General features: G+C 37.9%; 3 protein-coding genes across 3 annotated transcripts in view; 1 reads left to right on the top strand and 2 right to left on the bottom strand.

Moving 5' to 3' along the window:
- The window catches only part of LOC124216916 (very long chain fatty acid elongase AAEL008004), a 32,321-nt gene extending 27,004 nt beyond the window's left edge, over window positions 1-5,317 (top strand). The window contains exon 5 of the mRNA XM_046622035.2: window positions 2,955-5,317. Coding sequence (XP_046477991.1) covers window positions 2,955-3,152 — 198 coding nt within the window. The 3' untranslated portion in view covers window positions 3,153-5,317. The remainder of the gene's footprint in view (window positions 1-2,954) is intronic.
- On the bottom strand, window positions 4,668-7,738 carry ND-B18 (NADH dehydrogenase (ubiquinone) B18 subunit). Its single transcript, XM_046622051.2, has 3 exons — window positions 7,532-7,738; window positions 6,707-6,875; window positions 4,668-6,375 (listed from the first exon to the last, which is right to left on the bottom strand). Exons 1-3 carry the CDS (start codon window positions 7,641-7,643, stop codon window positions 6,291-6,293), a joined length of 366 nt encoding a protein of 121 aa, XP_046478007.1. The 5' UTR covers window positions 7,644-7,738; the 3' UTR covers window positions 4,668-6,290.
- A 444-nt stretch (window positions 7,739-8,182) lies between these two features.
- On the bottom strand, window positions 8,183-10,119 carry U2A (small nuclear ribonucleoprotein polypeptide A'-like U2A). The gene is made up of 4 exons (XM_046622039.2): window positions 9,882-10,119; window positions 9,729-9,769; window positions 8,851-9,430; window positions 8,183-8,644 (listed from the first exon to the last, which is right to left on the bottom strand). The coding sequence occupies exons 1-4, from the start codon at window positions 9,961-9,963 to the stop codon at window positions 8,598-8,600; spliced, it is 750 nt and encodes a 249-aa protein (XP_046477995.1). The 5' UTR covers window positions 9,964-10,119; the 3' UTR covers window positions 8,183-8,597.
- Window positions 10,120-27,443: the final 17,324 nt, after the last annotated feature.

Raw genomic sequence — 27,443 nt, 5'->3', positions numbered from 1 at the left:
CTTTCTGTACTCGAGCGCGTAAAACTAGTTCTACAGTCGAGAACATATACCTTATACGAGTGTAGAAAGAATTCAGCTCATTTGATCTCGCAAATTTTGTGACGAGTTTTTTAATACTTACGAAGAAAGAAATTGAATTCAAAAACGGCAAGCGAATTTTCCATATTAATTCAACATTTTTCCCAAGCCATTCGCAAATCGCCAAATTGCAATGACGTGTGACAAGAGCTGAAAGATCTTGTAGAAAAATCTCCGGAATACTTTAAAACGATTGGATAGAATCCAAATCACGTGTATCGCTACATAAATATGGCGCCGGTCTGAACGATCAGCTGATCGTTTCGGGTGAACTGAATGCGCGGAGAGGCAAGAAAAAACTCGTGCAACTTATGGGACTTTTATGTTGTGACGTTAACTTGATAAAGGGAAGAATATCCGGTGAACAACGACTTTTATAACTAAATACGACGAAGTCAGAGTAGCCAGCTGTATTTCCCGCCACCGAATGGCACTTTCGGTAATTGGAATGGCGCGCTGTCATCTAATAAATTACAGATACCGAAAGGCGTGAAAAATGCAACAAAATTCGCACTGAGACAATTGGCAGAGCCGCAGAAAGTGTATAAACCGTAAAAATCACTGCGTCGATTCGTAGAAAGAGAGGTAAAAAACTGGACCAGACAATTCGCGGCGCAGCGGTTATTTCGCAAGGTGAATGAATTTTGCACGGTCGAGACTCGCGACGGTTCGCATTGTGCGATGTAACAGGTCCGCGATTTAATATTATAATCAAAGCGAACGAATTATCCGATTTCTGCCGGTGCTACAGTCTTTGAAGTCGCGGACGAGCGATCGCGCGATTCGACACTTTCGTTACAGCAGCAATCTCCGTGTGCAAAAGAGCCTGGATGAATTTCTCGAGAAAGAGACGGAGTATTGACTTTCAGGATTGAATGGGCTAGGATAGGAAAGGATAGGACAGGATAGAATGGCGGGGAAAGTGAAAAATGTCGGTAAGGACGTTGAGCAATTTCAACTCGCGTTACTCGCTCGAGGACTCACGATCAGCTGCTGTTGCTGGTGCTGGTGCAGCACCAACTCGCAGACGAGCGTTCAGCCTCCGTAAAGATCTTGGGTACCTGGACCCAACCGGAGGCTGCGAGGCCCGCGGTTCTCCGTAAAGGCCGGATCGGCCTCAAGCCGAGATGGTGTAATAATTCGGCATTCCGATATGCCGTTTGCCTTTGCAGCACCGCGACAGAACCTGCCTCACACGAGTGCATAATATAGGAATGTGCCCGCGCACACCCGCCAATTGCTAAACTTTGACGGAGTGAACCTTTCCGTCTGTCCTCCCCCTCCCCCTCCGGGTCTATCGCGAACGCATAATTAGGCTAATTACTCTTCGGCGTACAAAATTATCCGCCGCTGCCTCCGGCCTTATTAGGATCTTTATTATTACACGATTGAACAGGATCCGTACGCTCGCCTCTTCGACTATTATACCGCAATTAGGTTTATTTTTGCAATTTTACTACACCATGCATGCACTGTCGAAATTATGAAATATTTCACCAGCTTGCGAAATTTGCTAGCGTTTTAATTTAACCGCCCAATCGGAGCGGCGATGTTTGCGACTGCGCAACACCTACGACGCGTGATAATACGATTTACTCTGTCGGTACGACGATTCGTCCCCAGATGTCGCTGGCTGCGCGGCTATCCCGCGATCAAAGTTAAGCCGTATTGAGCCTGGCGTCACGTGACCGATTACAGAGCTTTTACGAATCTCCATCTTGTTATCTCGTAGAACATCGATTCGATTCGAAATTTCTTGACATGTAATCGTTTTAATGTTAGGAAGTGAGCTCTGGTCAGCTAGGACGGATAAATTATCATATGAATTGATGATCGCACGATTTGGAAACTATAACCTCAAAGCCTACCTCACGGTGAAATAAATAGATTAAAAATTTCTACGACATTTTTTCAGCCGTAGTTGACCGGAGCGCACTTTCCGTCACTGGCACGATCGTTTTACGAGAAATTTTAAATCGATTCAAAGTCTTGCGAAGGAACGAGACAGACTCGTAAAAACTCTGAAATCGGCCACGTGGCGCCACGCTCAAGGTAACCTCAATTTGAAAAAAAAAAACGAAAAAAAACAGCTTTCACACCGTCGTTTCTTTTTTCTTGTTTTTTTTTTTTGGATTTGTTTCATTTTCATTACGGTCACCGAAAATACAGAAAATAGGATCTACATAAATTTTCAATCATCCATTCCTCATCCTCGTTTATTTCTACATATCATAATTTCGTCTTTAACGTTGGAACATTTCGGGATTCGTCGTTATTGTTGTGGATTGCGTAGTGTTGAGAAATATACGGCAAAAGTGGTTTTTCGCATGCACGCGAGAATACGAATTTCATGACCTTTGCAACGATATTAAGCTTTATAAAATATCTAGTCATGAATATGTATGTAGAAATTGCATACATTGTGACTCGCACGGATCGTCCGGAGCTGCGCAAGTTCACGTACATACATACAAATTTACGTGTACGCTTATGCACGTATGTAATTGAATGCAGTTGCAGAATATCGAAAACTGGCATAATTACTGTTATTATCATTATATAGACGATTTCGCATTAATTGTCTCACTCGGGGCGTGACTTATTCTGCGGTTAATACCTTTTACTTCGAAAACCTTTCCAGAACGTTTCGAAATATTAATTGGATATAATGAACAGTCGCTTTCGTTCTGAGTGTACTTATATTACATGTATGTACAATATGCACATACATTAGAGGCAAGCGCAGGTGAAAATGCAAGAGTATCAAACGGATATTAAACGTTGTAAAATATAATTTGCGCGAAATTACGTATCGCGTACGATTTTAGAAGGTAAATAATTAAAGGTGAAAAATTTTTCTATCCTTTTCTTTTCAGGTTCAATTTTTCCTCGTCTTCGTGCACAGCACCCAAGCCTTGGTGTTTGACTGCGGATACCCGAAACTAGTCGCCGGACTTTTGCTCCTACACTCGACAATATTCTTCGTCCTGTTCTCGGACTTTTACAACCAAGCTTACCGCAGAGCACAGGCGAAGAAACTGACTATCCAACAAAAGGCTGTTAAATCAGATTAGTTCAAAGACACGCGCGCCAATTCTTATTCCCTTATTTTCATTGTCATTGTCATTTTTTTTTTTTTCTTCTTTTTCTTTTATTTTGATTTTTTTTCTCTCCCCATCACGTCCTAACTTCTTTTCTACCTTATCCCGAAAACCCCATCGTATAATACCGATCAAATTAACGTGTGATCAAATTATATAGATATATAATATGTTATATTATATATAAAAATACAAGCATATAAATAAGCGTTAATTAACCATAAATCATAAATTATTTTCTACGTCAAGTAAGTAATAGATTACACGCCGCATGTTTCGTGCAAATTCATTTCGTTAAGTTTACACGTATAGTGTAGATGCGCTTAAGGCTAATTTTGTAAATATATATAGAAATTGTGTAATAATATAACGTTATGCATTAATCACTATCATAGGCGTAATGAAATACCGCGATTTTAATACGACCAGGCTTATTTAAGTAAGGCATGGCCAAGAGATTCGAGACTCGAGCTCAATATTAAACCGTATAGAATCATCGTACCACACACGTAATAGATTATACGTATACATGTACTTAAATACATGAATTGCGTTTGACACGTATAATTAAACTTCGTATTTCTTAAATTTCATTTGCATATCATTTGGAAATTACCATGACGATTATTAATTTTTACTGTAACTAAAGGTCTCGTGAAACAAAAAAAAAAAAAAAAAAACTGACAACTAACGTAATATCAATTGCTTAATGGCAAAAAACAAGAAAAATCACGTTTCGGAATTGCAAAATATCACTCAGCAATCAGTACGTGAATTTTTCAAATCTACAAAAATGCACCCAAGCACTGACGAATGTTGAAAGAATAAACCGTAAATGTTAATATTGAAATATGAAAAATCGTCGTTCAAATAATAATCATATACAATACAGGTTGTGAAATTGCTCAAGTGTATACATGTACCCTGTGTGTATGTGTGCAATATTTCGTAAACATAGGTGCGTAAAAACACATACTGTGTATATGTATACACACATATATTTCCCGCATTGGAACACGTAACCTACATTCTCCGCAAGTTGCAGCGACCGACGTCGGCAAAAGTTTTGACAGAAATAAGCGAAAAAGAATTAGAAAATAAAAAGAAAACACTTATTATTATTATTATTGTTATTGTTATTATTGTTATTATTATTATTATTATATAAGACAGAAGAAAAACAAAGAATTTGGTCAAAAATACAATTAAAATATTATTTTTTAAATATACTCGGTATTACATTTATATATATATATAATATATATATATAAATATATATATATGTGTGTGTGTGTGTGTGTGTATGCATATAAAAGATTTCACAGGATGGAATTTGATTTTAATACACGTATATACAATATACATATGAATATGAACGCATAGGCATGAGTGAAAAAAAAAAAAAAAATTATAATTTTTTTTTTCTTACGATGTAACATAGGAATGTAGTCAATATATTTTAATTATTTATAATTTTTCGAACGCACCTTTATATATACGCACACCGTAAATAAATCACCGTACCAGGATTTTTGGCATGAAGTTTCACCGACGAAAGAAAAAAACGTATCGTATACAGGCAGTTGTATAATCTGCAGTTACAGATATAAGCGTGTACACGCTTGTTTTCTTGATAACGAAATTTCAGGGGTGGATAGGATTATCGTAACGCTGACCGAAAGACGTTCGCGAACGTTGTGCGATAAGGAAAACCCGCGTTGCCTTATCGATTTTTACGGGGGCGATGCAGCCACCGCTTGAACTCGCACAACGAAGTGCAGTGACGCTCATTGAAACTTGTCCAAAACAGTAATGTGAGGATTTTTGCGGCATGCGCAGTAGTTCAATCCTCGCGAATTATAAACCAATCAGTCCCGAGGGTCGACTGTTGACCGATTCGTAATTTTTCTTCGTTTTCTTTTTTTTATACATCATTATTATTATTATTATTATTATTATTATTATTATTATTATTATTATTATTATTATTATTATTATTATTATTATTATTATTTAATAAACGAGAAACTCTGGCGGATTATAAAAATTCTATTTATGAAAAGTAATAATTATAGTATAATACGTACAATTAATGTATAAATGTAAACTATTCTGTAAATACATACTATATTTCTATACATGTCATGAATTGTTTTTTTTTTTTTTCAATAAAATATATGAAGTAATACAAATCATTATAGGCAATTCGTAGTCGTTATACAAACTCGTTTTCCAAGCTTGATTATTTCGGGTTTTGGGATCCCGTCCAAGGTGATATTATCACTTCGAGTTATTCTTGCGTCGTCGTTTCAGTGCGTCTGTGTAAGTGCTCGTTGCATTTTTAGTCCGTAAAATTATCGACGAGACGAAATTAAGTAGCAAGTGTGTCGCCAACTTTTCCGTCCATGTTGGTTTTTTCGTGGCGTTTCAAGTTTTTCAAAAGCGTCCTCTCCTCTTGTAGACTGATCATCATTTACAGTCATATACGTTAATGTCTTAACTTTTCGGCTAACTTGTTTTCGGTCCAAAATAAAATGCGACTACGATTCTATACGAATTATATTATCACATAATTCGTACAGAATTGAACTCGCATTTTTTTTCGGACCGAAAACAAGTTAGCCGTAAGGTTAAGGCGTTAATAAATGTTACTGTACCTCGGAGCCGTTTAAAATATATTTTGAAAGTTGTCTTTGTGCTGCTTACATTTTAGCCAGGCGAAAATGTGCTGTCGTGGATTTTTGACAAAGCGCCCGTGAAAAAGTGATTTAAGGGTCACTGGCAGACAGCGCATTATTCGCACAAGCGACGACTTACAATAGCTTAGCAATAAATTACAAAGTCAGTTTGACGAAAATATTATGGAAACAAGGTACTTGCAGAATAAAAGATCGACTTGAACAAAGGAAATTTGTTTACATAACGTATTGTAAAAGGAATCACAGATTGGTTTTTTTTTTTTCAATTTTAGTTTTTTATTGTATGTACACGACGTGATCGACGACGATGCGTTTATGTATAAAGAAACTGAACACCGTATTTATATATATTACTCGCTACTGCGCTTACAGAAATATTTGTGATTCAATTCATGATCAACTATAATTCATCCTAGGCTGCTTCTGCCTGCTTCTTTCTTTTTTGTCTCTCAAGAAGTCTGCGTTCACGTTCGTATTCCTTCATTCTGATGATGTAACTGGAATGAAATTAGTTTCATATCGAATTGGTCAATTTTTTCTTTCTCGCATTACAAAACATGACGTTGAAAACCATAAGTTCTAAGGACAAAAGATTTCATACTCAGTTAATAATTAAAGGATAACTAAAACAACCAATAATAGTAATTCGTATTGAAATTTAAATTCACGTACATCGGTATAGGAAAAATTACTTTTTTTATCGATGATACGACAAAAGAAATATAATTTGCCGTTATAACTTTGCAGTAAAAACCCTAATAAGATCTTTTCCCTCTACATTATTGAGGAACATTTGAAACAGGCCTGTAATTACTTGACTGGACTTACTCTTCGTATTCGCAGTTTAAATACTCGTGATTTTTGTGAGCACATTTCACAGCCCAAGGCCAGACATCTTTTCGACAGGCTTGATAATCGATCAATATGTGAGCACAGTAGTCTCGACGGTCTTGGGGAAGACGAGCGGATTGCATTTCCTCCTCAGTCGCCACCATAACTGAAGAAAGAAAAATCAGGTAGTCGAACTAGGCAAGAATCTCGATTTCTCACTAGGACTGTAAAATTAACCCTCGGATTACCTGTGACGTTTAACAGGAGAACTGATAAGATTCACAGATTTATCTACGGAGCCAAGAATACCAGGATATTGCCACAACTACCAAGATTTAGAATAACAATTCAGGAAGGTATTTGGCAATAACAATTAGCATGAATACTTGTGTAAACAAGTCTTCTACACTAGCTGTCTCTCGATTTTCCTAACGTTGCACGCTGAGATAAATCTAGCATAAGAAATTCGAGGAAAAGAGGGCAGTTGCATCGCTCAGTCTCTCCGCATGAAGTGCGAGAGCAAGAATGAGCTTCGGGGTACAGCATTGGATTCTCTTGGAACACTGGGTATGATGAATGATAAGGTGTGCGCATATTCGGTTATGTCATAGGATTGCTGATCGAGATAAACAAGGTGGATATTTTGCGAGCAAAGTCGGTGAACGGTGTCAACGGTTTCAAAGGCAGGAAAGGAGCAGATTCGACCGACATCAACAGAGGTACGTTCAATTTTCACTCATTTTTCAATTTCTCTCGTGTATAAACTGCCAACAAGGACGAGTTTAGGGTTAGGTTAGGTTAGGTTGGAGAGGTTTCACTTGCCTCTGGGTTTTCTCCCGTTCGCAAAACCAATCTGAGGATCAAAACTCGGTTCTATATCGATCCCCGGTGTCGTGTCCGGGTGAGAAACGTAGTGCGCGTACGTATTCCCCATTTTTCCGAGCCCACCAAATTTAATTTTTTTAACAATTCTCCGATTTCTGGAACGGAGAAAACCTATAGCGGATTGGAAGAATTTGACGAACTGGCTGTACAGTGCTGACATCTGTTGACGCTCCTTACGTAACCGTGAAATGCAAGCGGGTCTTACGTTTGTGTATGACTTGTAATTTACCTTCAGGCGGTCTAAGTCGCTAATCCGAGTTTCGACGCTTCGAACGGACCCTAGAGTGTGGAAAATCAAAACAAAAATTGTTTACAACGGTTCGAAGCTGATTTTGTATGCTCCAGTTTAGTTTAAGCTGTGTTACAGACGCGAACGGTTCGCCTAAACTTGAGTGAGAACGTGGGATTCAGAAGATCTTTGAGCTACTGATTTACGCATGAATTTTCATCAATGCAAACCGTAAGATTATATCAACTATTAATATTAGTTTATGGTTAGTTTTGATGAAATTCTGCAAGCAAATTAAGTTGTTGGGAAACTTTGGATGTGTATTAAAAGTGTCTTTGAATAAGTATTAAAAGACACAATTTATAATGTGAAAAACAATGTGTTTTATTCGAACCACGCTGAAATAAACAGAGATTTACATTAGAATCAGCGGAGAAACATTACAGAGAAAATTTCGTTCAGGTAAAATCGCTTCCGAACCTTGTTTCATTGCAATCAAAGAGTAATTTATTTTTAGAATTTTCAATGAACCGTTATTTCGGTTTTCCATCGCTTTCTATCCATACATTCCAATGGATAATACTGTATTTTGTGTAGTGTACAGCTTCTTATTAGCTTAATATGCAGAACCTTTTTTTTTTCACATATTTCATTTTACAAACGTTGATCAGGAGGCAATGCATACTTACGGGATTACGCTGTAACCTTATAAAAAAAAGAACTTAATTCGTAATACGGTAAACAGATTATTAAACATTTATCCCTCAATTTCGTTCACTCATCGTCCTCCTCCTCCATTGGCGTTGGCTGCTGTGGGGTGCCTGAAAAATAGGAGATATTAGTAGCCCGCGAGCATAAACAAGCGCTATATTCGTCTGCAAAAAATTGATTTTGAAATAAGTATCGAGTTCGATGTTTTATTTGGAAAAAAATTCATTCGCAACTCAATTTGCTAGAATAGTCTTACTATGTTCAAATCAAGCTCCGAGGCCAGGCGTACAAACAATTTTAGTAAAGTTTTCCATACCATTCTGTGAAGATTCCTCGCCAGGTAATTGACCAGCTTGTAGTAACTTGCTCAATCGTTGAACTTCTTCAAGTGACGAAGCTTTTGTGATGGCCTCTCTGATCTTTGTGCGTTCTTCAGCATTGGTGGGTGGTTTGCTTAGGGTGCCATTGTTAGCAACAAGGGTCTTGGCCTTCTTGGCTATTTCTCTGGCCATGTCCTTGCCCTTCTTGCTTCTAAAATAGAGGATGGCTGCTTCCTTTTCCTTTGGCTTTATCTTCCTGAAGTCGAGAAGACGGAGCTGTGGCAATCTATAGACGACGTACTGTCTGTACTGAGGCTTGGCGGAAACCGGGTTCTGCAGGAGACACAAGTTCCGAAGATTCTTCAGCGGAATGAGTGGGTCCAAGTCGCCCAGTTCCTGTATCATGTTACCGGTAAGCATAAGCACCTCCAGCGATGGAATACAAAGCTCTAAGCCTTCGGCTATTCTGACTATTCTGTTGTTGTTGAAGAACAAGGTCTTCAGTCTCTTCAACAACGGGAATCCATCCAGCTTTCGGATGTCATTGTCAGAGAAATCTATTGTATCAAATTGGTCCTGGAACAAATATAGGCTGTTAACAATGCATCAATAGCACTCTTTTGTTTCACCAACTCTGAACTCGAAGCCCAAAGGCTTGAATCAAACTGTTCGACTTCAGGCAACCATAATACATAATGCCAATGTTAGAAGTACAGAAACAAATGCTCTTCATCCCCCAACAATTGCTTTATACATGCATGCAAAAACGGACTTTCTTCCATCATAATTCAACTCTCATATATTTGGAATCAATTCTGACCTCAAGTTAATCTCTTTTTCTGTTCTTGTTTATTTCTTGAACGTTGATACTCACCAAGGTGGCCCCCAGGTTTTCTATCGTTGGGATCTTATATCCTGTAATAAAAAAAGTAAATTTTCAGCAACAACCGGTGCAAAAATTGAATCTTTCAGGTTAAGTTACGCCAAAGCAGCGCAACGTCGTTTGAAAAACCGTTAACATTCTCACCTCTCAAGTCCAATTCTCGATCTCGTACAGGATTTATGTACTGCATCGATTGCTGGATCAATTCCGGTGTTAACTTCACCATTTTTCTAGACAATGAATTTGTCAGCAACTGTAAAGAAACGTGTCCCAAATCCTTTCCGTTTATTACGCTAATTTTGACCGTTTCGACTACGGTTTTGACGCAGCTATGGTGAATCAATCACGAACTCAGAAGACTAGAGACAGCCGAGTCGACGGAGCGTTTATGATCAGCAGTAGTTGCGTCGGTAGCACGCACTGGTATATATCTATATCTATCATACCCCGGGCCAATAGCGCCCCTAGCGGATGGATAGGAAACAAGACCGTGTGCCTCTCTAACAGTGACACCCCCTACCACTCAAAACTGCCGGAGTTACCAGACCTGTATGTAAGACCGTGGTCGGTAGTAATGAAGGTCTTCTGTCATTACCAACCGAGTCATCTGATCAAGTCGGTAACTGCAGAGACTGCGCTCAGTAAGCACATTCATTATCTCAATTATTCATATGATTTTCATACGGTCTTTTTCTGCTCATTAATCTCGTAAATTCTGTACCGATTCATCAACTTCGTACCGTTACCTTTAATCTGTCGGCTCTATGGTACATTTTTGTATAATCCTACTTCAATTTCAAAGATATTCAAAAAAGTAAAAAATCTTTTTTACCTAGCGAAAATTGAAAATTTGAATGATTTAGGATTTTGTAAATACTGATGGTAAGCTAATGTTGATCATAATATATCGGGAGAAATCACAGATGTCGACGATTTGAATTACAAAATTAGTTACTGTATATACATTTATACGAATCGAACTGATTTTTGTATTTAACAAACATTACATACACTAAGCTGCGGCAAATTCCGAAGATATTTCCCAAAAAATGTAAATTTGAACGATTTTCCTCGTCATTCAGCTCGTTGAACATTTGTTAATTCTCTACCTTTGGAACGTTTGGATTAACAAATATCGTACGCGAAATTTGTTTTCGAGAGTTTTGCCATTTCAATTGAACACCGAACGTAGTTTTAGTGCGGTTATAATTTTCAGTGAAGTATTATTGCTAAAAAGGACACATATTTGCTCATGGTCTGCAGCCCTGAATATCTACCGTTCTATGATTTTAGCTCATTTAAATTCCTTCTCTTGTCGATTACCCAGAATACCATTTAAGTAAATGTAAATAGTTGAACTGGCATTCCCTGACGTATTGGATTTATACCAACGTCTCCAGAATGTTTGTTATTGGTGTCATTAACTACGTCAATCGAACGTCATCCGTTTTTTTTTTTTTTACCTGTTCCTAAAAAGTAACTTGATCTGATATAAGCAATCAATGAGCGGTTTTTTCTTCTTAGTCGTCCTTGTCTTGAAATTAGAAATAAAAAACACTCTGAACAGTTTGAACTACACACAAAACTATGTAGGTTTTTGTATTAAATTCACTCTAAGAATATTAATCTTCTCGTTAATTTAACAGACGAATTAACTGGAACAAATGATTTACCTACTTTTTAGATGCGATGGACTAAATGAATGCCCCTTCTTCGTTAATCGAATAACATATCGAAGAGTAGGGAACATAGTCGCGATTTTTATTTAAATTTGCGAATTTCTCACCCATATCTAACTTTAATGCCAGTAGATGAATAGGAACCAGATTTTGATGCATACTATGTTGAACGATTATTTTCATACGCATGAATGTTCCAAAAAAAGAGAAATCACCTTTCTACCTGTCTTACTAAATGAAAGATCCAACCGCGTTGAGTGCAAATAATTTCGACTTTATTATCAAGGTCAATTTGAAATAGATCTTCTCAACCTTGAACTTGCATGTCGATGCAATTGGCTTTCTCAATTTTTGCACAACTGCAGGAGGTTCAAACAAAAACCGTTGGTAAAATTATTGTGAAAATAAAGCAGGTCAAAAAATTACAAAACTCGCCTATATCAACGCCGCAAGGTAAGTTCGAGCGTCGGAAAATTTTATTTTATTTTCGAAACTGGGTCATAGAAAATTGTAACGGAGATTGAGAAGCGATGACTCAAGTAAATCAAGTTATAATTAACCAAAAAGTTGTATCGTTAATCATCAACAATCATCCATTATTGTCTCCAATTTCGATGGATTATGTCGGAAATTTTGTCGAAATAACACTATCGACTAACACTGACACAGATCGACCCGGATGATTTCACTTGTCCCATACAAACTCATCACAGATTGTAATCAACGAATTTATGCCTCGCAGAGTTTATTATATCGATTTACGATTGATTTTAATTTGCCGTTTTTATCCATTGCTTCATTTTCGGACTACATGTAAGAAGAGATTCTTTGAAAATTCAACGTATTAACTTGAGTTTCATTTTTGTAAGCCTGCTTTTATGATTTTTGTTTATTACCAACTTCTTCGCCAGACTTGCAATGCATGATTTGCATTGAAAGTTGTACTGGATTTCGGGTCGCACATAAAATAATATTTTATAACGCAAATATTAATTATTTCTTCGCACGCAAAATTATTGAAGAGAAATCCCCGAACGTCTAGCTATTTGAATTGTATTTGCAGAAAACCATTCGTTCCAAACCCATGCAAGGCCATTTGAGTTTCAAGGTGCTCAATCACATCCGTCCGGATGGAAGGAAAAAAAAACCGAACTCCATCAAACAACCGGGAAACATAAATTGATTTCTGATTATTTATAGTCTGCAGGAAATACGATTTGAAGGGCAAGAAAACAGCGCCGAATAAATGAACAATGAATTATTCATTATTTATGTGTTCGTTGAGTTGAGTACAATCCACATGTTATAAGTCTGGTATAAAAACTCGAATACAGTAAACGCGAAAATAGATCGGCAATACAATTAATGATAATATCAGAGCTTCGCGCATGGCACAATTTGCAGGGTCACATCGGTAATTTTCAGTCGAGTCATGTGGCATTGGAAAGAAAAATATTCACTTAACTGTATAACAATGCGTAGGTACTTGGATTCACTTGAAAATTGCAAGATTTTCTCCTACGCATCCATTCTTCGACAAAAAAAAAAAACATATTTGTTTACAATCACACTACGCAATTAAAGTAGGTATTCGGTAACCTTTCGATGAGACAAAACAAAATTTTTTTTCTTCTCAGAGAGAATATAAAAATTTTTTACTCACTTTTATATTTCTATTTAATTGACGATAAAGTTTTCCCATATACGTTAAGATATTCAGAATTCCCCCAGCGACTTGCACTGTCCGTTACTACGAGAGTAAACAACAATGAATAATAGCCTCCATAAACGAATTGAAAACACATATAATCTTTTTGTCTAATCAGCGGAGACGCGTAATAAAGAAACGGACATACTCCTAAGTATTGCTAGTTTAAATTCACTGCCGCCATGCCGCCTCATTAATTTCTCGATGTCCAGAATATTCGCCGACTCGTCAGAAACCTAATTTCACGCGTTGACGTGAATTTACCGAAAGAAATTTCTAGTCGTTGTCACTTTACGGTCCTCGACGATTTTCATATTCTCATCATAACCGTAAAAAATATGGTTCCGGGTTCAAAATGGATATCACTTTTCTAACTAACAAAAATAAAATCACGTGCAACAGATGTTACTGTTCTCGTGATGCATTTTCTTCCAACCGTTGTGATAATTTGATGCTGTTGTAACAACAAAATGATGTTAAGGCCTCGTTAAACTAAAAAGATCCTAGTCAACTATTAACAAACAGATTAAGCCTTGCAATAACCAGAAATCGTAGTTTTGGCAACTGTAATCAGGTTAAACATTTACTTGTACCAAATCATCTTTTATTGTCAACAATATTCAAACCGTTATTCTAACGATAAAAATTTTACCATAGAATTTTCTGGTACGACTTTTAAGTAATTAATTTTTTTTCTCGATGTATTATAATAGCTCGTGACATGCACGCTCGGTAAAATTGAGTACACATGCAACGAACCGAAGGAGAGAAGGAGCAGTGAGAAAAAAACCAATGATAAACAAAGTTTACGGAACAAAAAATGCGGCAAAAAGGAAACAAAAAAAAAAATAAATAAATAATCACCGCGACGCAAACAGTGCGTATAAACTCGATACTCACATTGTTATTACTATACTGCTAATCGGTGGCGGTGCAAAACGTCGCTTTGAACGTCAATGGGTAAATTTGCGATTATAATTCAAGTAGTAAACTAACGGACGAGTCTCTGCCGCACGGCTATAAGATAAATAAAGTTAGATTGTTATCTATAACATACATGCATTCACGTTATACATATGATTATACCATGGAATATTTCTTATACGATGCACATGTATGCGCATAAATTTATTGCAATTCATCTCCGCGACAACTATTGTTTTATAATTGTAAAACTGCATTCAAAGTTTTATGTTTGTATCTACATGTATTTATCTGCAATACCAGAAGTGCAGCAATATCTAAACTGTATGCAACATCGTGTACGTTATTATTGAGTGATAGACAAAGTTGAAATCAAAAATAATTGTTTCTACAGTATTAATCAGCGCGGTCGTGCATTCGGGGATAATATATTTATTCCAAGCTTTTGACACTCCGGTCATGGACGTGGCGTAAACAATTACAAACATCGGCGTGCTCTAACATTGATCGTTCAATCGGTCGTGAAATGAAATGAAGTTAATTGATCTGTCTAAAATGATTAGCTATGATGGAAACTGCTCGTTCAAACCGCGAATCGCGATACTGTGTTGGTAAAACGACAGGTCGTCTACCTCGGGCTACCTATAGAATGAATAATAAGAATTTACGTGTTTCCCTTCGCTAATCTTCTTTTCAAAGTATCATCACAGTAATTAGAAAATCTCGAAGACAATCGCAAGAACAGAAACAGTTATTTTCTATCCAAAATACATATATTATTGTGAATTTAAATTGCTGTATAATAGCTAGGCGAAACTCTCGAGGATAAAGGAGCGTGAATTATGAGTTTTGTTTGCAATTTCATATCCCAATTGATGGAAGAACCTGCGAAAATAAAAATTGTCGGATATCGGACTGAGCGAAGGTTTCGCCGAAAAAAAAAGGTGGCTGGAAGTGCGTAAAGACATGAATTAAATAAAAGGGCAAAGGCGGAATGGGGGAACGATTTCCTCAATCGAATATTCGTTCAATTCACGACATTCATATTTATTCATACCTTTACAATGTCCGTTTGTATTTTGGTAACAAGCAGATCAAAGTTCAAAAAGAATCTGCGAATATATAATCATTGATGACGATACTGAAGAAAAAAAAAAAAAAACAAATTCATTGTACGCTTATACGATTACGGAAGTAGGTACGAATAAATTTCCTCTGATGAAAATCAATTCTCATTGAACAACATTTTTTACTCATCGTCCGAGCTTGATTCACCTTATCTCCTCTTTTTAGTCCAAGCGTTGTGATCAAATGACTTTCAATAACTTGAGGAAATATCACGCATGTGTCTCAACTTCGAAATTCCCTCTCCCTTCTTCTTCTTCTTCTTCTGCATTTGTTACGGGCTAATTCGCCTGCTTTTATGCAATTCCGAGTCCACATATTTACAGTAACTCCGAGGACGTTTTACCGATCGTCTTTTTTCTCACTCGTCGCGATTGGCCGGCGCCTCAATATCTCCAATCACAAACCGCGAAACAAATGTCGATCGGTTCGTCGTAGTTTGAGTTGCCGAAATGCAGGCGGATATCGGCAAAGTGTACCCTGAATTCCATAACTGTAGGCGGATTTGCTCTGCGTCGAGTATAACATGTGAGATTTCCTCGAAAAATGACACGGTGTGCACGTACATAGGAAGAAACGAAATCAGCCGTAAACGTAAACATTCAGAAGTATAAAATTAGGCGATCTTTAAATAAGTTATAAAATATCGCACGTGGTGTAGGCTGGCTTTTTAACGAAACTGCATCATTGAAGTATTTAGAAAACGTGTTCGAACACCGCGTGGGATCAGCTTATATCCATTCGAGTCGGCTTGTGTTATACACAAACGTATCTACACCTGCCACATACCTTCGCAGAGAATAGAATCGATTCAATTCGCGGCAATCTCGGTTGCGAAGTATGCCACAAGTCTGAAGGTGAACATGAACGATTGCACAAAAGCCAGCTGGCGGCTGTTGACCTGAGTGAAAAGGGCCGCGCTGAGATCGTGGCCTCGTGGCCTCGAGACCCTCGTCATTCTGGTTCTTATACCAGGACTTTCCGCAAATGGTATCCCGTAAAATTCCACAGTAGACTTCAGCGAGCAAGACTGCGGGTCGTAATTTTCTCCGAGGCTCCTTGAGCAGCTCCGTTGATTCCTACGCAGCCAAGCGAAACAATAATCAAAAAACTAGTTTTTCAGTCTGGAATCTATTAGCGATGGGATGCTCTCAAGACGTCTGTGTCTTGATTTGCGACGTGTACGTGACGCCCGGATTGGGGTCTCGGGTGTTGCATTTAAGAACGCCGCCTTCTGCTGCTCCGTATTTAATTTTAAAACTCGTTTTTACCCGCGGATTTCATCTTGTGACGACTCCGCGTAAAGAAATAGAAGATCGGTAGCTTGCGCTGAGCTTCTCGTGCCTTCGTAGTCGTGCAATTCGACCAAAACGATCAGCTGTTCCTCAGCCGCGACGCCATGTTTACTCGTCAATCTGGAATTAAGATCGGTAAAGAAATCTCCTTCCACGATTAGACCTTGAGCCGGATATTGCGCAAATCGACAAAAACTGATCTCACTTCGGACGAAATATATCTCGTCGATATTAATTTATCTTGCGTCGCCTGAATTGAAGAAACACAAGTCGCTGTCGGAAATGACCGAGAACCGACTGATGCCATTTTAACACCTGGTAAAACTACATAAATTAAAATTAATTATCGATATTTTTTTTTACCCTTTGTGGGCTATCCTGTGATTGTCTAATAAAAATCGATACGACTTTTTCGCTTCAATGCTCTTTCATTTTTCCGAACAAATATCGAGAAATTTGTACAGAGAGATGCGCGTATTGAAGAATCGAATTGAAAGAAAAAAAAAAAAAAAACGTTTATCGCGGTAATTACAGACTCCAGAATTCCGTTAAAACAAGCCTTTTTTATACTTCTTCTCATTATTATTTTCGCCTTGCTCATATGTATACCTATACGAACATCTGTCTTCGCGAAATGACGACAGTTCGATAAACATGACTTACGCGGATGTGGGTAGAATAATTTGCTAGTGCAAAGACATTTTCAAGAATATACACACAAATCTATATATAAATTATTATATAAATATTCCGGACATTAGATAACTCCTCAACTTCCAATCATCCGCCTTTACACGTGCTGCGTAGTTTAATTCATGCAATATTCGCCAGTTACAAAAACAGTCACGTTCATTTGCATATTCAATTTTGAACCGATAACGCTTCGAATACAAAACATTATTGCACTATCACGATGAGAATCAAGACTAAGTACAGCGAAATTAAAAACAACGTCAACAAAATAACCGTAATAAAAAGCACGACACCGGAAATTACGTCTGCAAATGTCAGTTTTCATTTCTGTTCAAAGGTGAAGACACACTTGTGTTAAGCGTTTGCGGTCGTACGAATATTGGCGGAAATTGATTCCGCCCGTATAGTTCGGTCATACGTATTCGGTGCATTATGCATGTTAACGATACGTCTTTTACCGAAGCTTGCACGATTATAAAAATTCATCTGCCCTGCGTTGCACAGGTTGCACAACTTGCACAGCCACATCTGTCTACAGAAATCAGTTTATTCGATAACACATGTATATTGTGCGAGATATCGGGCTAGATTTGGTCACGTGAGGCTGGCCAGGATTGCCAGTACACGAAAATTCAAATCCGCATGTACGGAGCTGCTGAGACCAAGCGAGCCAAAAGGCGATTAGTCGGTCACCAACCACCTATCCGAAAGGACCGCGTCATTTCTTATATGTATATTTCACACAAACTGATTATCCCGTTGCCGAGTAGTCTGGAGGACAGGAGATATTCGTGAGCAAGAAGAAGGAACCTGGCCTACAAAGAAGACCCCGGGGTTCCCAGTAGCTCTGTGTTGTTTTGTTTTGTCCCTTTTATTATTTATACATATTTATTTCGTTCTTTTTTTTGGTTCCGCTCTTTTCAATTCTCTTTTGTGACGCCTATTGGCTCATTTTATCTTTTATAACCTTAAGCCCGGCCGTTTTTTTTTTGTCGTTAGATTTTAGTTATACATGGATCGGCCATTGTAAATTTATTTATTAATTCATTCTGTCCTTCTATTTTTTGTGCCTGCTATATCTTTTGTTACGATTATTAGCGTTCTTTTCGATTTTACAATCGGACACGCCCATGTTAGAAAGATAAGTTTACCTTTTTCTTGTTCTGTAGTGTATGTTGTTCAATAATAAATAAAACGAGGTGGCTATTTTTAACTTTAGGTACGACCCGCTTGCAATATTATAATTACTGATAGAAAATCATAAAGAATCATTACATAAATGGCGCCCAACTAGATGGCCAGAAAGGAAAATAGCCTTACCTCAAAATTTGAACCTATTAAATTATAGACATATAGATATAAGTTCTAATGTTAAATGGTTTTAACTAGGTTGGAAAAGCAAAGGAGTCAGGCGAACGTTGAAAAAGGTGGAATGTCGACAGGTACGCAAACTGAAAATTTGAACACAGAGGTCATGCCAGATAACGCGTCACTTGGTAGTAGTCAATCGAATCGTGTTGATGAGTCGGCTGAGTCGGCACACGACCAAATCAGGAGTTTACAACAACAGATTACGGACCTAGTCGCAAGGTTGGATAGGTTGGGTCGAGCTACGGTAGAAGCATCGGCACCAGCATTACCACAGGCAGGTGGGGGTGAGTGTTCTTCGCGTTCGCACGTAAACAATATTGAAATTAAGCTCCCGCAATTCTCTGATGAAAATGCATATCATCCAACGGAATTTCTATCGGATATTGAAAGGTGGTTCACGCTTAAACAAATTCATGAAGATTCAAAATTACCTATAGTAGAAACAGCGTTAAAAAGCAGAGCGAAGCTATGGTATCAGGCGAATAAAATGCAATTTGGCAGCTACATTCAATTTCGAAGAGCTTTTTTAGAAGAATTTTTTGGTATCGAGACGCGAGTTAAATTAAAGGCAAAGTGGTCGTCATCGCGCTATTCACCAGCAGAGGGATCATTAAGCACCTATTACTATAAGCAAATTAAAGCTGCAAACTACTTCGAGCCTCGTTTGGATAGATATGAAATGAACTATATTATTGTAAAACAGTTCCCCCCGAATATTCAAATGGCTTTGGCGAGTGTCGATTATAATAATTCAAAAAGAGTTGCCCAAGTTTTATCTTCGTTAGATGCTGTAGAGGAGGACAAAGATAATAAGCGCGATCGTCACAATACGACTTCACAGCGAGAAGTGCGGGCAATACAACAAAACGATCCGTCAACGTCACACGCGCATCCGTCAAACTACCGTAGTACGAAATCAAAAAAAGTAAGGAACTCGACAATGCCGCGGTATCCCGAGTATCGACAATCGAATTACGATAATAGCCAGTTTCGAGGTGGGCCAACAAGCGTTGATCAAGTAGATTTTTCAATTCCCCCGCCAACGTACGCAAACGGATTTTCACCCGAAAATCGTAATTTAAACTAAGCCATGACTCGCATCGTTATGGTCCGTATGTGGATCAGAATATTCAAACCATTGTTGAGGACCTGAGTTTTGATATAACGAATGAGGTGAAGGATTCTCTGGATACATCACCACAGAAACACCGTGACACCTGTCCACATGTGGAATGTAAATTTAACGAAGAAAAAATTGTTGCGCTTTTAGATTCAGGCAGTCAAGTAACCTGCATCGCAGAAAGCACTTTTGAATGGCTGAAAGAGCGTGCCAAATTTGATGAATTACCGATGAGTAATGTTTCTATTTGCCCCGCTGTTGGAAGAAAACCTCTAACAATAAAAAAACAAGTTTTCACGAATGTCGAGATAGGTGATCGTGAGTTTTTTACCATTTTTATTGTTGTTCCAAGACTGGTATATCCTGTCATTTTAGGATCAGACTGGTTATCTGAGAATGGATTTGTACTCGATTTTTATAAAAAGAAGATATATTGTAGTGATACTTGTCTAGGCGATCTGTACGCAGGTTTCGGTCGATCCTCGGCGGACAAGTTGTGTGTTAGTGTTAGGATAAATTCTCCAACGTGTAATGGGATCCCACTGGAGTACGGAAATACCGGTCAGAATGATTCCCAATTTTGTAATGATACTAAACATGTTGATAATTATGTAACCATTTGTCAGGAAAACTTAAATGGAAGGATCACAAATCCTGATCCCATTGAAAATTTTTGCCAAGTTGTTTCCTGTGACCTAGAGAATAAAACTTGTACTAACGTAGCTCAACCCTCTGAGACGCGAGTCGATCACGACACGGACCGTCCGCGTCGTGAAGACTCGCTGATCGTACCAGATGGGTTACGCTCTGTGCAAAATCTTGTTGAATCTTCCGACTTCGGTCAATCGAATGATGAAACTGATTCGGAAGGTGACATAGAGAATGATTCGGTCTCTACCATGATAGATGCCGTTTTGTCTAATCATTGTTCTTATGTATCGGCAACTGAGCTGATTGAAAATAGTTTGCATAATGTAAATGTGTGTAAGATAAACATTATTAGAGATAAGTATAATAGTAATCACATTGATGGGTATCCCCGTACTACCGCCATTATGGGGGATAAAGAAAAAATGAACGCGCGAACGGTAGAACATGCGTCATCAAACTATTTATCACAGAATATCTCTGATGTCGTACGTCATACCAACCGTTCAGAAAGCGAATCATTTCAACAACGTCAATCCAATTCCGAAGACCACAATTTTTTTACCGAGGCGCGACGGATCGTGCAAATGCTAACCTGTCTAACGGAGACGCAGAGATCAAGGTTACTCGATGTATTGATTCACAATCGCAGGGCATTCTCTGATAAAGCAGGGTGCACTCAAATTTACGAGCATAAAATTGACGTCAGGCCTCATAAAACATTTGTACACCGAACCTATCCGGTTCCGCTAGCTCACCGACCTGCAGTCAATGCGGAAATTCAAAAAATGTTACAGGACGGTATAATAGAATTGTCAAACAGCCCATATTGTAGTCCGATGAGAATAGTCTCCAAGAAGCTCGGTGGCATACGCATTTGTCTCGACGCGCGTTTCATTAATGATATCATTTTAGCTGACAACGAGAGCCCGCCGCCTATAGAGGAGCTGCTAAATAAATACGAGGGCGTTAAAGTAATTTCTACCACGGATTTGACTACCGGATACTGGCAGATACCGCTCGAGGAAGAATCGAGAAAATATACTGCTTTTTTGTATAACGGGACGCTCTATCAATTTTGTCGAGTCCCTTTCGGCCTAAAAACAGCCGGGAGCGGGTTTATGCGCGCGCTACGAATTGCATTTCAAGATGGGTTCTGTTGCTTAATCAATACACCTTTCGAATGGGGCATTGTAAAGGAGTCGATAACATCGTCGCCGATTTTTTTAGCCGAAATTTCCCGGATCGTGTAGACCATTCCGATACCGAAAAGATAATAATCGCATCCCTGCGCGACAATTTTCATGATCTCGATGCAAAGGGTGCTATATGTATCATATCAGCACTCGAAAGTGTAAAAACAGATCAAAATTTTAGCAAGATGTTCAGAAACCTACGACAATTACAGGATAAAGACGAGAGGTTGCTAAGTCATATACGATCAATTGAGCAAGGTGAACGAACACCTAACCACATCATTTGGAATAATATTTTGTTTACCAAAACTAAAGCGGAGTCAAGATGGAAAATTGCCCTTCCCGAAGTTTTAGCTACTGAGCTCAGCATAAGTATTCATCAACAATATGGTCACGTCGGAGTGTACAAAACCTATCAGGAAATTTGTCGATACTATTTGTGGAAAGGAATGAGACGTGATATAAAAAGGTGTGTGATCTCATGCGACCTGTGCCAGCGGGTAAAGCCTCTTAGTTATGCCATGGAGGGAACCTATCAATTAGTCGAATCAAGCGGGCCGAATGATTTGATTTCTGTCGATTTTTATGGGCCCTTACCGAGATCTCGAGGTGGAGTGCAGTATATCTTTGCAATAGTCGATGTTTTTTCAAAATTGGTGACGCCTTATGCCCTTAAACGAGCTACCACTAAAGCATGTGTCAATAGATTGCTTAATGATTACATTGTGAAATATGGAAAACCGAAACGAGTCTTGTCAGATAACGGTTCGCAATTCGCATCACCAATGTGGAAAAATCAATTAGAATTGAATAATATGCAGGTGATTAAATCTTCTATCCGACATCCAAAATCTAACCCCGTGGAAAGAACGATGAGAGAACTGGGTCGTTTCTTTCGGACATATTGTAGTGAGACGCATACCAAATGGGCGTGCTTGTTACCTGATATACGTAAATGGCTAAATCTGACGGTGCATTCCGTCACTGGGTTCACACCGTATGAGTTGCATTTTGGAAAAAATCCAGCTAGTAAGATTGCAGAGATTGTGAACTTTCCACCTTCTACCGAAACTCCCCATCGAATCAAAATCATGCAAGCGACCGAAAGGATCCGTAAAGCGCATGCAAGTCGTGGAAAACAACAAAAAATAACCTCGCGCGTTGTGTTACAGAAAGGAGACTTAGTACTGTTGAAAATCCCTTATCCCTCTGATGCTGTAGCCTGCAAAACGCACAAATTATTTCATATTTATCATGGTCCATTCGTGATCACTAAAATATTTGAGAACAACGCCTTTCAATTATCGCAGGTAGAGAATCCGGATAAAGTTCAAGGGATCTATAATAGATGTAGCTTAAGAAAATACGTGCAACCCGAGGAATGCTAACCTTCCGCGTGCTGTGCCGGTTTTGCGGTGTGCATTTTGTAATCGATGCGAAGACCGACAGTTTTATTCTTTTTGTTTCATTAGCAACCATTGTCTTCACATCTTCACCTTGCGAGCCGCCTACGGTTTCCTGTTAATTTTAAATTAAGGAACTTGTTGAGTTGTAAAAATAATGCTATTGTAAGAAGAATGTCATTTTAATATGTTAAGCTTAAGAAAAGGGTGTCAAGTGTTTGTCTAAATGTCCCCCCAATTTCCACATGTTTTATGTACCCATGTATCTCCGTGCACCGAAGCACCAGCGGTCTTTACGAAACTCCACGCAACGACGGAAAGAGTGATCCAGATGCTGCCCGTTTTCTTCATAACCCTTACGACTGCTGCAACGAAAAAGGCATCCCTTCTGACCAAAACGTCACCATCAGTATGGGGGATTGTGTGCGAGATATCGGGCTAGATTTGGTCACGTGAGGCTGGCCAGGATTGCCAGTACACGAAAATTCAAATCCGCATGTACGGAGCTGCTGAGACCAAGCGAGCCAAAAGGCGATTAGTCGGTCACCAACCACCTATCCGAAAGGACCGCGTCATTTCTTATATGTATATTTCACACAAACTGATTATCCCGTTGCCGAGTAGTCTGGAGGACAGGAGATATTCGTGAGCAAGAAGAAGGAACCTGGCCTACAAAGAAGACCCCGGGGTTCCCAGTAGCTCTGTGTTGTTTTGTTTTGTCCCTTTTATTATTTATACATATTTATTTCGTTCTTTTTTTTGGTTCCGCTCTTTTCAATTCTCTTTTGTGACGCCTATTGGCTCATTTTATCTTTTATAACCTTAAGCCCGGCCGTTTTTTTTTTTGTCGTTAGATTTTAGTTATACATGGATCGGCCATTGTAAATTCATTTATTAATTTATTCTGTCCTTCTATTTTTTGTGCCTGCTATATCTTTTGTTACGATTATTAGCGTTCTTTTCGATTTTACAATCGGACACGCCCATGTTAGAAAGATAAGTTTACCTTTTTCTTGTTCTGTAGTGTATGTTGTTCAATAATAAATAAAACGAGGTGGCTATTTTTAACTTTAGGTACGACCCGCTTGCAATATTATAATTACTGATAGAAAATCATAAAGAATCATTACAATATGTATGTACAATCATGCATACAATGCAATGATTTTCCGAAATTTTAATCCTTCGACGTCAATAACTGCGCACAATCGTTCGGTGCACCAATGATTTACAATCGATCGCAATGACTGGCAAAAACACGATCGTGTGAATTATGCAATGTGAACAGAACGTCACTATTTCCCTCTTTCTCGCATAATTATAAACGATTTACGTCATCACAGCCGCGTTTAGTAACAATATCACGTGTATAAGTGCATTATTGTTTTAGAGGTTTTCTCTCCTTCTTTCTCTCTCTCTCTCTCTCTCTCTCTCTCTCTCTCTCTCTGGGTTGATATTGATATTCACTCGGGGGTCCCGCAGGGCTCGGTGCTGGCTCCGTTACTACTTTCCATTTTTGTCAACAACTTACCCGCATCGATACGTTATTGTAAGCATGTCTTGTACGCTGATGATCTACAAATTTACCTTTCATTCCTACCATCAAATATTGCCGAGGGCGTAAGTAAAGTCTCGCGTGATGTACAAGCAATTCATGATTGGGCCGGTGACAATTGCTTGAAAATCAATTATTTTTATTTTTATTTCTATATTTTATTTTTTATTTTTCGGCTCACTCCCCGAGTTGTTATGCTCGAGTACTGGCAGTCTCAACTAATCCTATTCTGTTTCTCTCTCTATCTTTACTTACTTCTACCTATTTATTTATTTACTTTTATATGTTTACATATCTATTTATCTATTTATTTATTTATTTTCTATCAATGCTATTGTGTTTTATTTTTATTTTATTTTGTATTAATTAATTAATTTACTTATTTTCGTATTTGTTAATTTTTCTGTTTTCGTTCTTGATTATACATATGCCGCCTGAGGGGACTTGTCCCAGGGCGAATAAATAAACGCTTCTCTCTCTCTCTCTCTCTCTCTCTCTCTCTCTCGTCCTCCGCTGCGCTTTTACTCCTTTATTTGGTATACTATCGCATGATTTTTTTTTTCTATGATATTCATTTATCGGTTTATCAATTTTTGTGTTTAATTTTTACTTTGCTTTTTGTATCACTTTATTCTCGCCATTTTCTCACACTAAGTATAATACAGAGGCGACTCGTTTACGAGTACATTGCATGCGATATAGGTATGTATTGTACGAATATTTGCATGACTAGACCGTCTAAAGGAAGCTTCTCGAATCTAATGACATTAATATACCTATAATCTTAGGTCATTTGTTTCCTAGACGTACTGTACATGTATATAATTTATACACAATACGTTTTTCACCATCTGTTTACACATTTGTATCTGTTTGTATGTCTGTGCGCACTCTTAATTATAACGTACAGGGTGTAAAAAAAAAAAAAAAAAAAAAAAAAAGACTATTAGTCGACGCTTTACCGGATAATTATCTATAAAATCCTGAAAGATATGCCGCCGGTAAAGAGAAAAAAAAAATAAAAAGTCATGACCGTTCGAATACTTGTGCCCGTCAGCGATGTTAATGCCGATATTCGTCGGGTTGACATGCTCCTTCTTACTAGTCAGGTCATAACTCGTAACTCATGGACCAGAGATTCGAAAATCCATTTGTCGAACGATTACGATAATTCAATAAATAATCACACGATTCGGTGGAATGTCAATGTCTATTTTTTTGTACAAATGATTCCCGGAGTATCCGTAAAGATTATAAAATTTATTGCTCCGGTTCGAGATTAAAAATCGTGATAAAGATCGATAAATAGGAAGCAGAATCATCTGGTAAAACCGCGACTAATGGTATTTTAATTTTTTTTTTTTCTAATTATTATTATGATTATTATTTTTTTTTAAAACATCCTATACATATCCGTACACCTGTATTATGTGATATTCGCAACATTCGCGTGCCGCGCATCTACGTCAGCTATCTCATTAATAATTCAATTGATATTGTACAATGATTACACCGCTATAATATTGAACGATTAATTATTATGAATTCTCAACGATATCAAAAAACTGACGTGTCAGTTTCAATCATCCCCGGTACTTTTCCCCTTATACGCATCGGCGGTTGTATGTGTAATAATAAACAGTCATTTGTTCAGTTCGATCATCGATCTATGATAATCGAAGTTTCTCGTAGCAAGAGAATCCGGTGTCTGCAAATCATCGAGGCTTCGTTTTAAATTACATGGCAATATTTGCATTATTCCTTGCGTGTTCAAGAAGTCCGTAAGTGTCGGCTTGTCGATTAGTGTTTTGCATGAAAAAAATTTCAAACGAAAAAAGAGACAGTGAGATAAGGGGACAAAAAAAAACAACAACAACACGGCCGAACAAAAAAAAAAAAAACCACAAAAAACCAAATCCTCATCAAGTGTAACACGAATACTTGAGGCGTTATAGAAAGAGACAAACATATACATTGAACGTGCAAAAGAATGAGATGGAATACATTACACAGCGTACCCTGTACTCGGGTACGTTTGTATCATATTTCGTTTGTATCGTAGAGGCGACCGTTATTTTATTTTGATATTAGGAAACTTGTTCACGCAATGTACGTTCTAATCAGAAGGTCAAATTTTTCTAATTCTCTTGTGTCGCGTGTCTTTTAATACTGCATTCGAATTTGTCACTTCGATCATCGTTCTTCACAAATCTTCATTTCAACTCGGTATTGCGAATTTTCTAGTTAATTGAACATCCAGTGAGATTCTAGAAATTACGTTAGCTAATTAATTCACCTAAGATCCTGTAAAATAAGCGTAAAACAAACTTTGTGAAGAAAAGAATAAAAAAAAAGAAAAAAAACTACCGAAAGAAAAATGACCATCCGTGTCTAATTATTCAAGCATAAACACCTGGCCAATAAACGAATAATCACTCGTGTGAACATTATGTGAAACTATAGTTGATAGTTTCAACCAAACTGACATTCCTTTGCCATTGCAGTGGCAAGTGAAGATGAAGACAGTGAATTCTGATGAAAATAATTAAATTTTCGAGTTGAAAAAAAAAAAAAAAAAAAAAAAAAACTGGTTATAATTTATATCGCGAAATCTTTCATTACCTCGAAAATAGAAAAAACAAAAAAAAAAAAAAAAAACAAGAACAAATACTTGTCAATAAAGGCAAAAAATTCTTATTCGCCACAGACAGCTGCTTTGTTTGTACATGGATGACGATGACGATGACGACGATTATGATATTAAATACCCCGTCGCAATTGTGTGATTATAATTACACAGAAGACAAATATATCTTAATTTCAAGCGAGCAGTGATCGAAATTATTCTGTGTTAGAATTAAATCCGTAACGTTTCGGGCTCAACAAGTTTTCTCACAACGAGGTCAGTGACAAATGTATACCTAGTTTAATATTCATCCGCTCGTTTCACGATCCCGCGTGTAAGTATATCTTGAAATTTGATTCGTTG

Source organism: Neodiprion pinetum, chromosome 4, assembly GCF_021155775.2.
Source record: "Neodiprion pinetum isolate iyNeoPine1 chromosome 4, iyNeoPine1.2, whole genome shotgun sequence".
NCBI classification, from domain to species: Eukaryota; Metazoa; Arthropoda; class Insecta; order Hymenoptera; family Diprionidae; genus Neodiprion; species Neodiprion pinetum.
Note: the sequence above shows the minus strand (reverse complement) of the source record. Positions and strands in the feature narration are given on the sequence as shown.

Bases quoted from the DNA above. Each gene is read 5' to 3' on its own strand.
- U2A (XM_046622039.2), bottom strand. From the start codon at position 9,963: ATGGTGAAGTTAACACCGGAATTGATCCAGCAATCGATGCAGTACATA. The intron at 9,431-9,728 runs GTGAGTATCAAC...TATTTGTTCCAG, and splicing joins AAAACCTGGGGGCCACCTTG to GACCAATTTGATACAATAGA. The intron at 8,645-8,850 runs GTATGGAAAACT...CCTATTTTTCAG, and splicing joins CGAGGAATCTTCACAGAATG to GCACCCCACAGCAGCCAACG.
- ND-B18 (XM_046622051.2), bottom strand. From the start codon at position 7,643: ATGGGGAATACGTACGCGCACTACGTTTCTCACCCGGACACGACACCG. The intron at 6,876-7,531 runs GCAAGTGAAACC...TTCTTTCTTCAG, and splicing joins GAACGGGAGAAAACCCAGAG to TTATGGTGGCGACTGAGGAG. The intron at 6,376-6,706 runs GTAAGTCCAGTC...ATTTCATTCCAG, and splicing joins TTAAACTGCGAATACGAAGA to TTACATCATCAGAATGAAGG.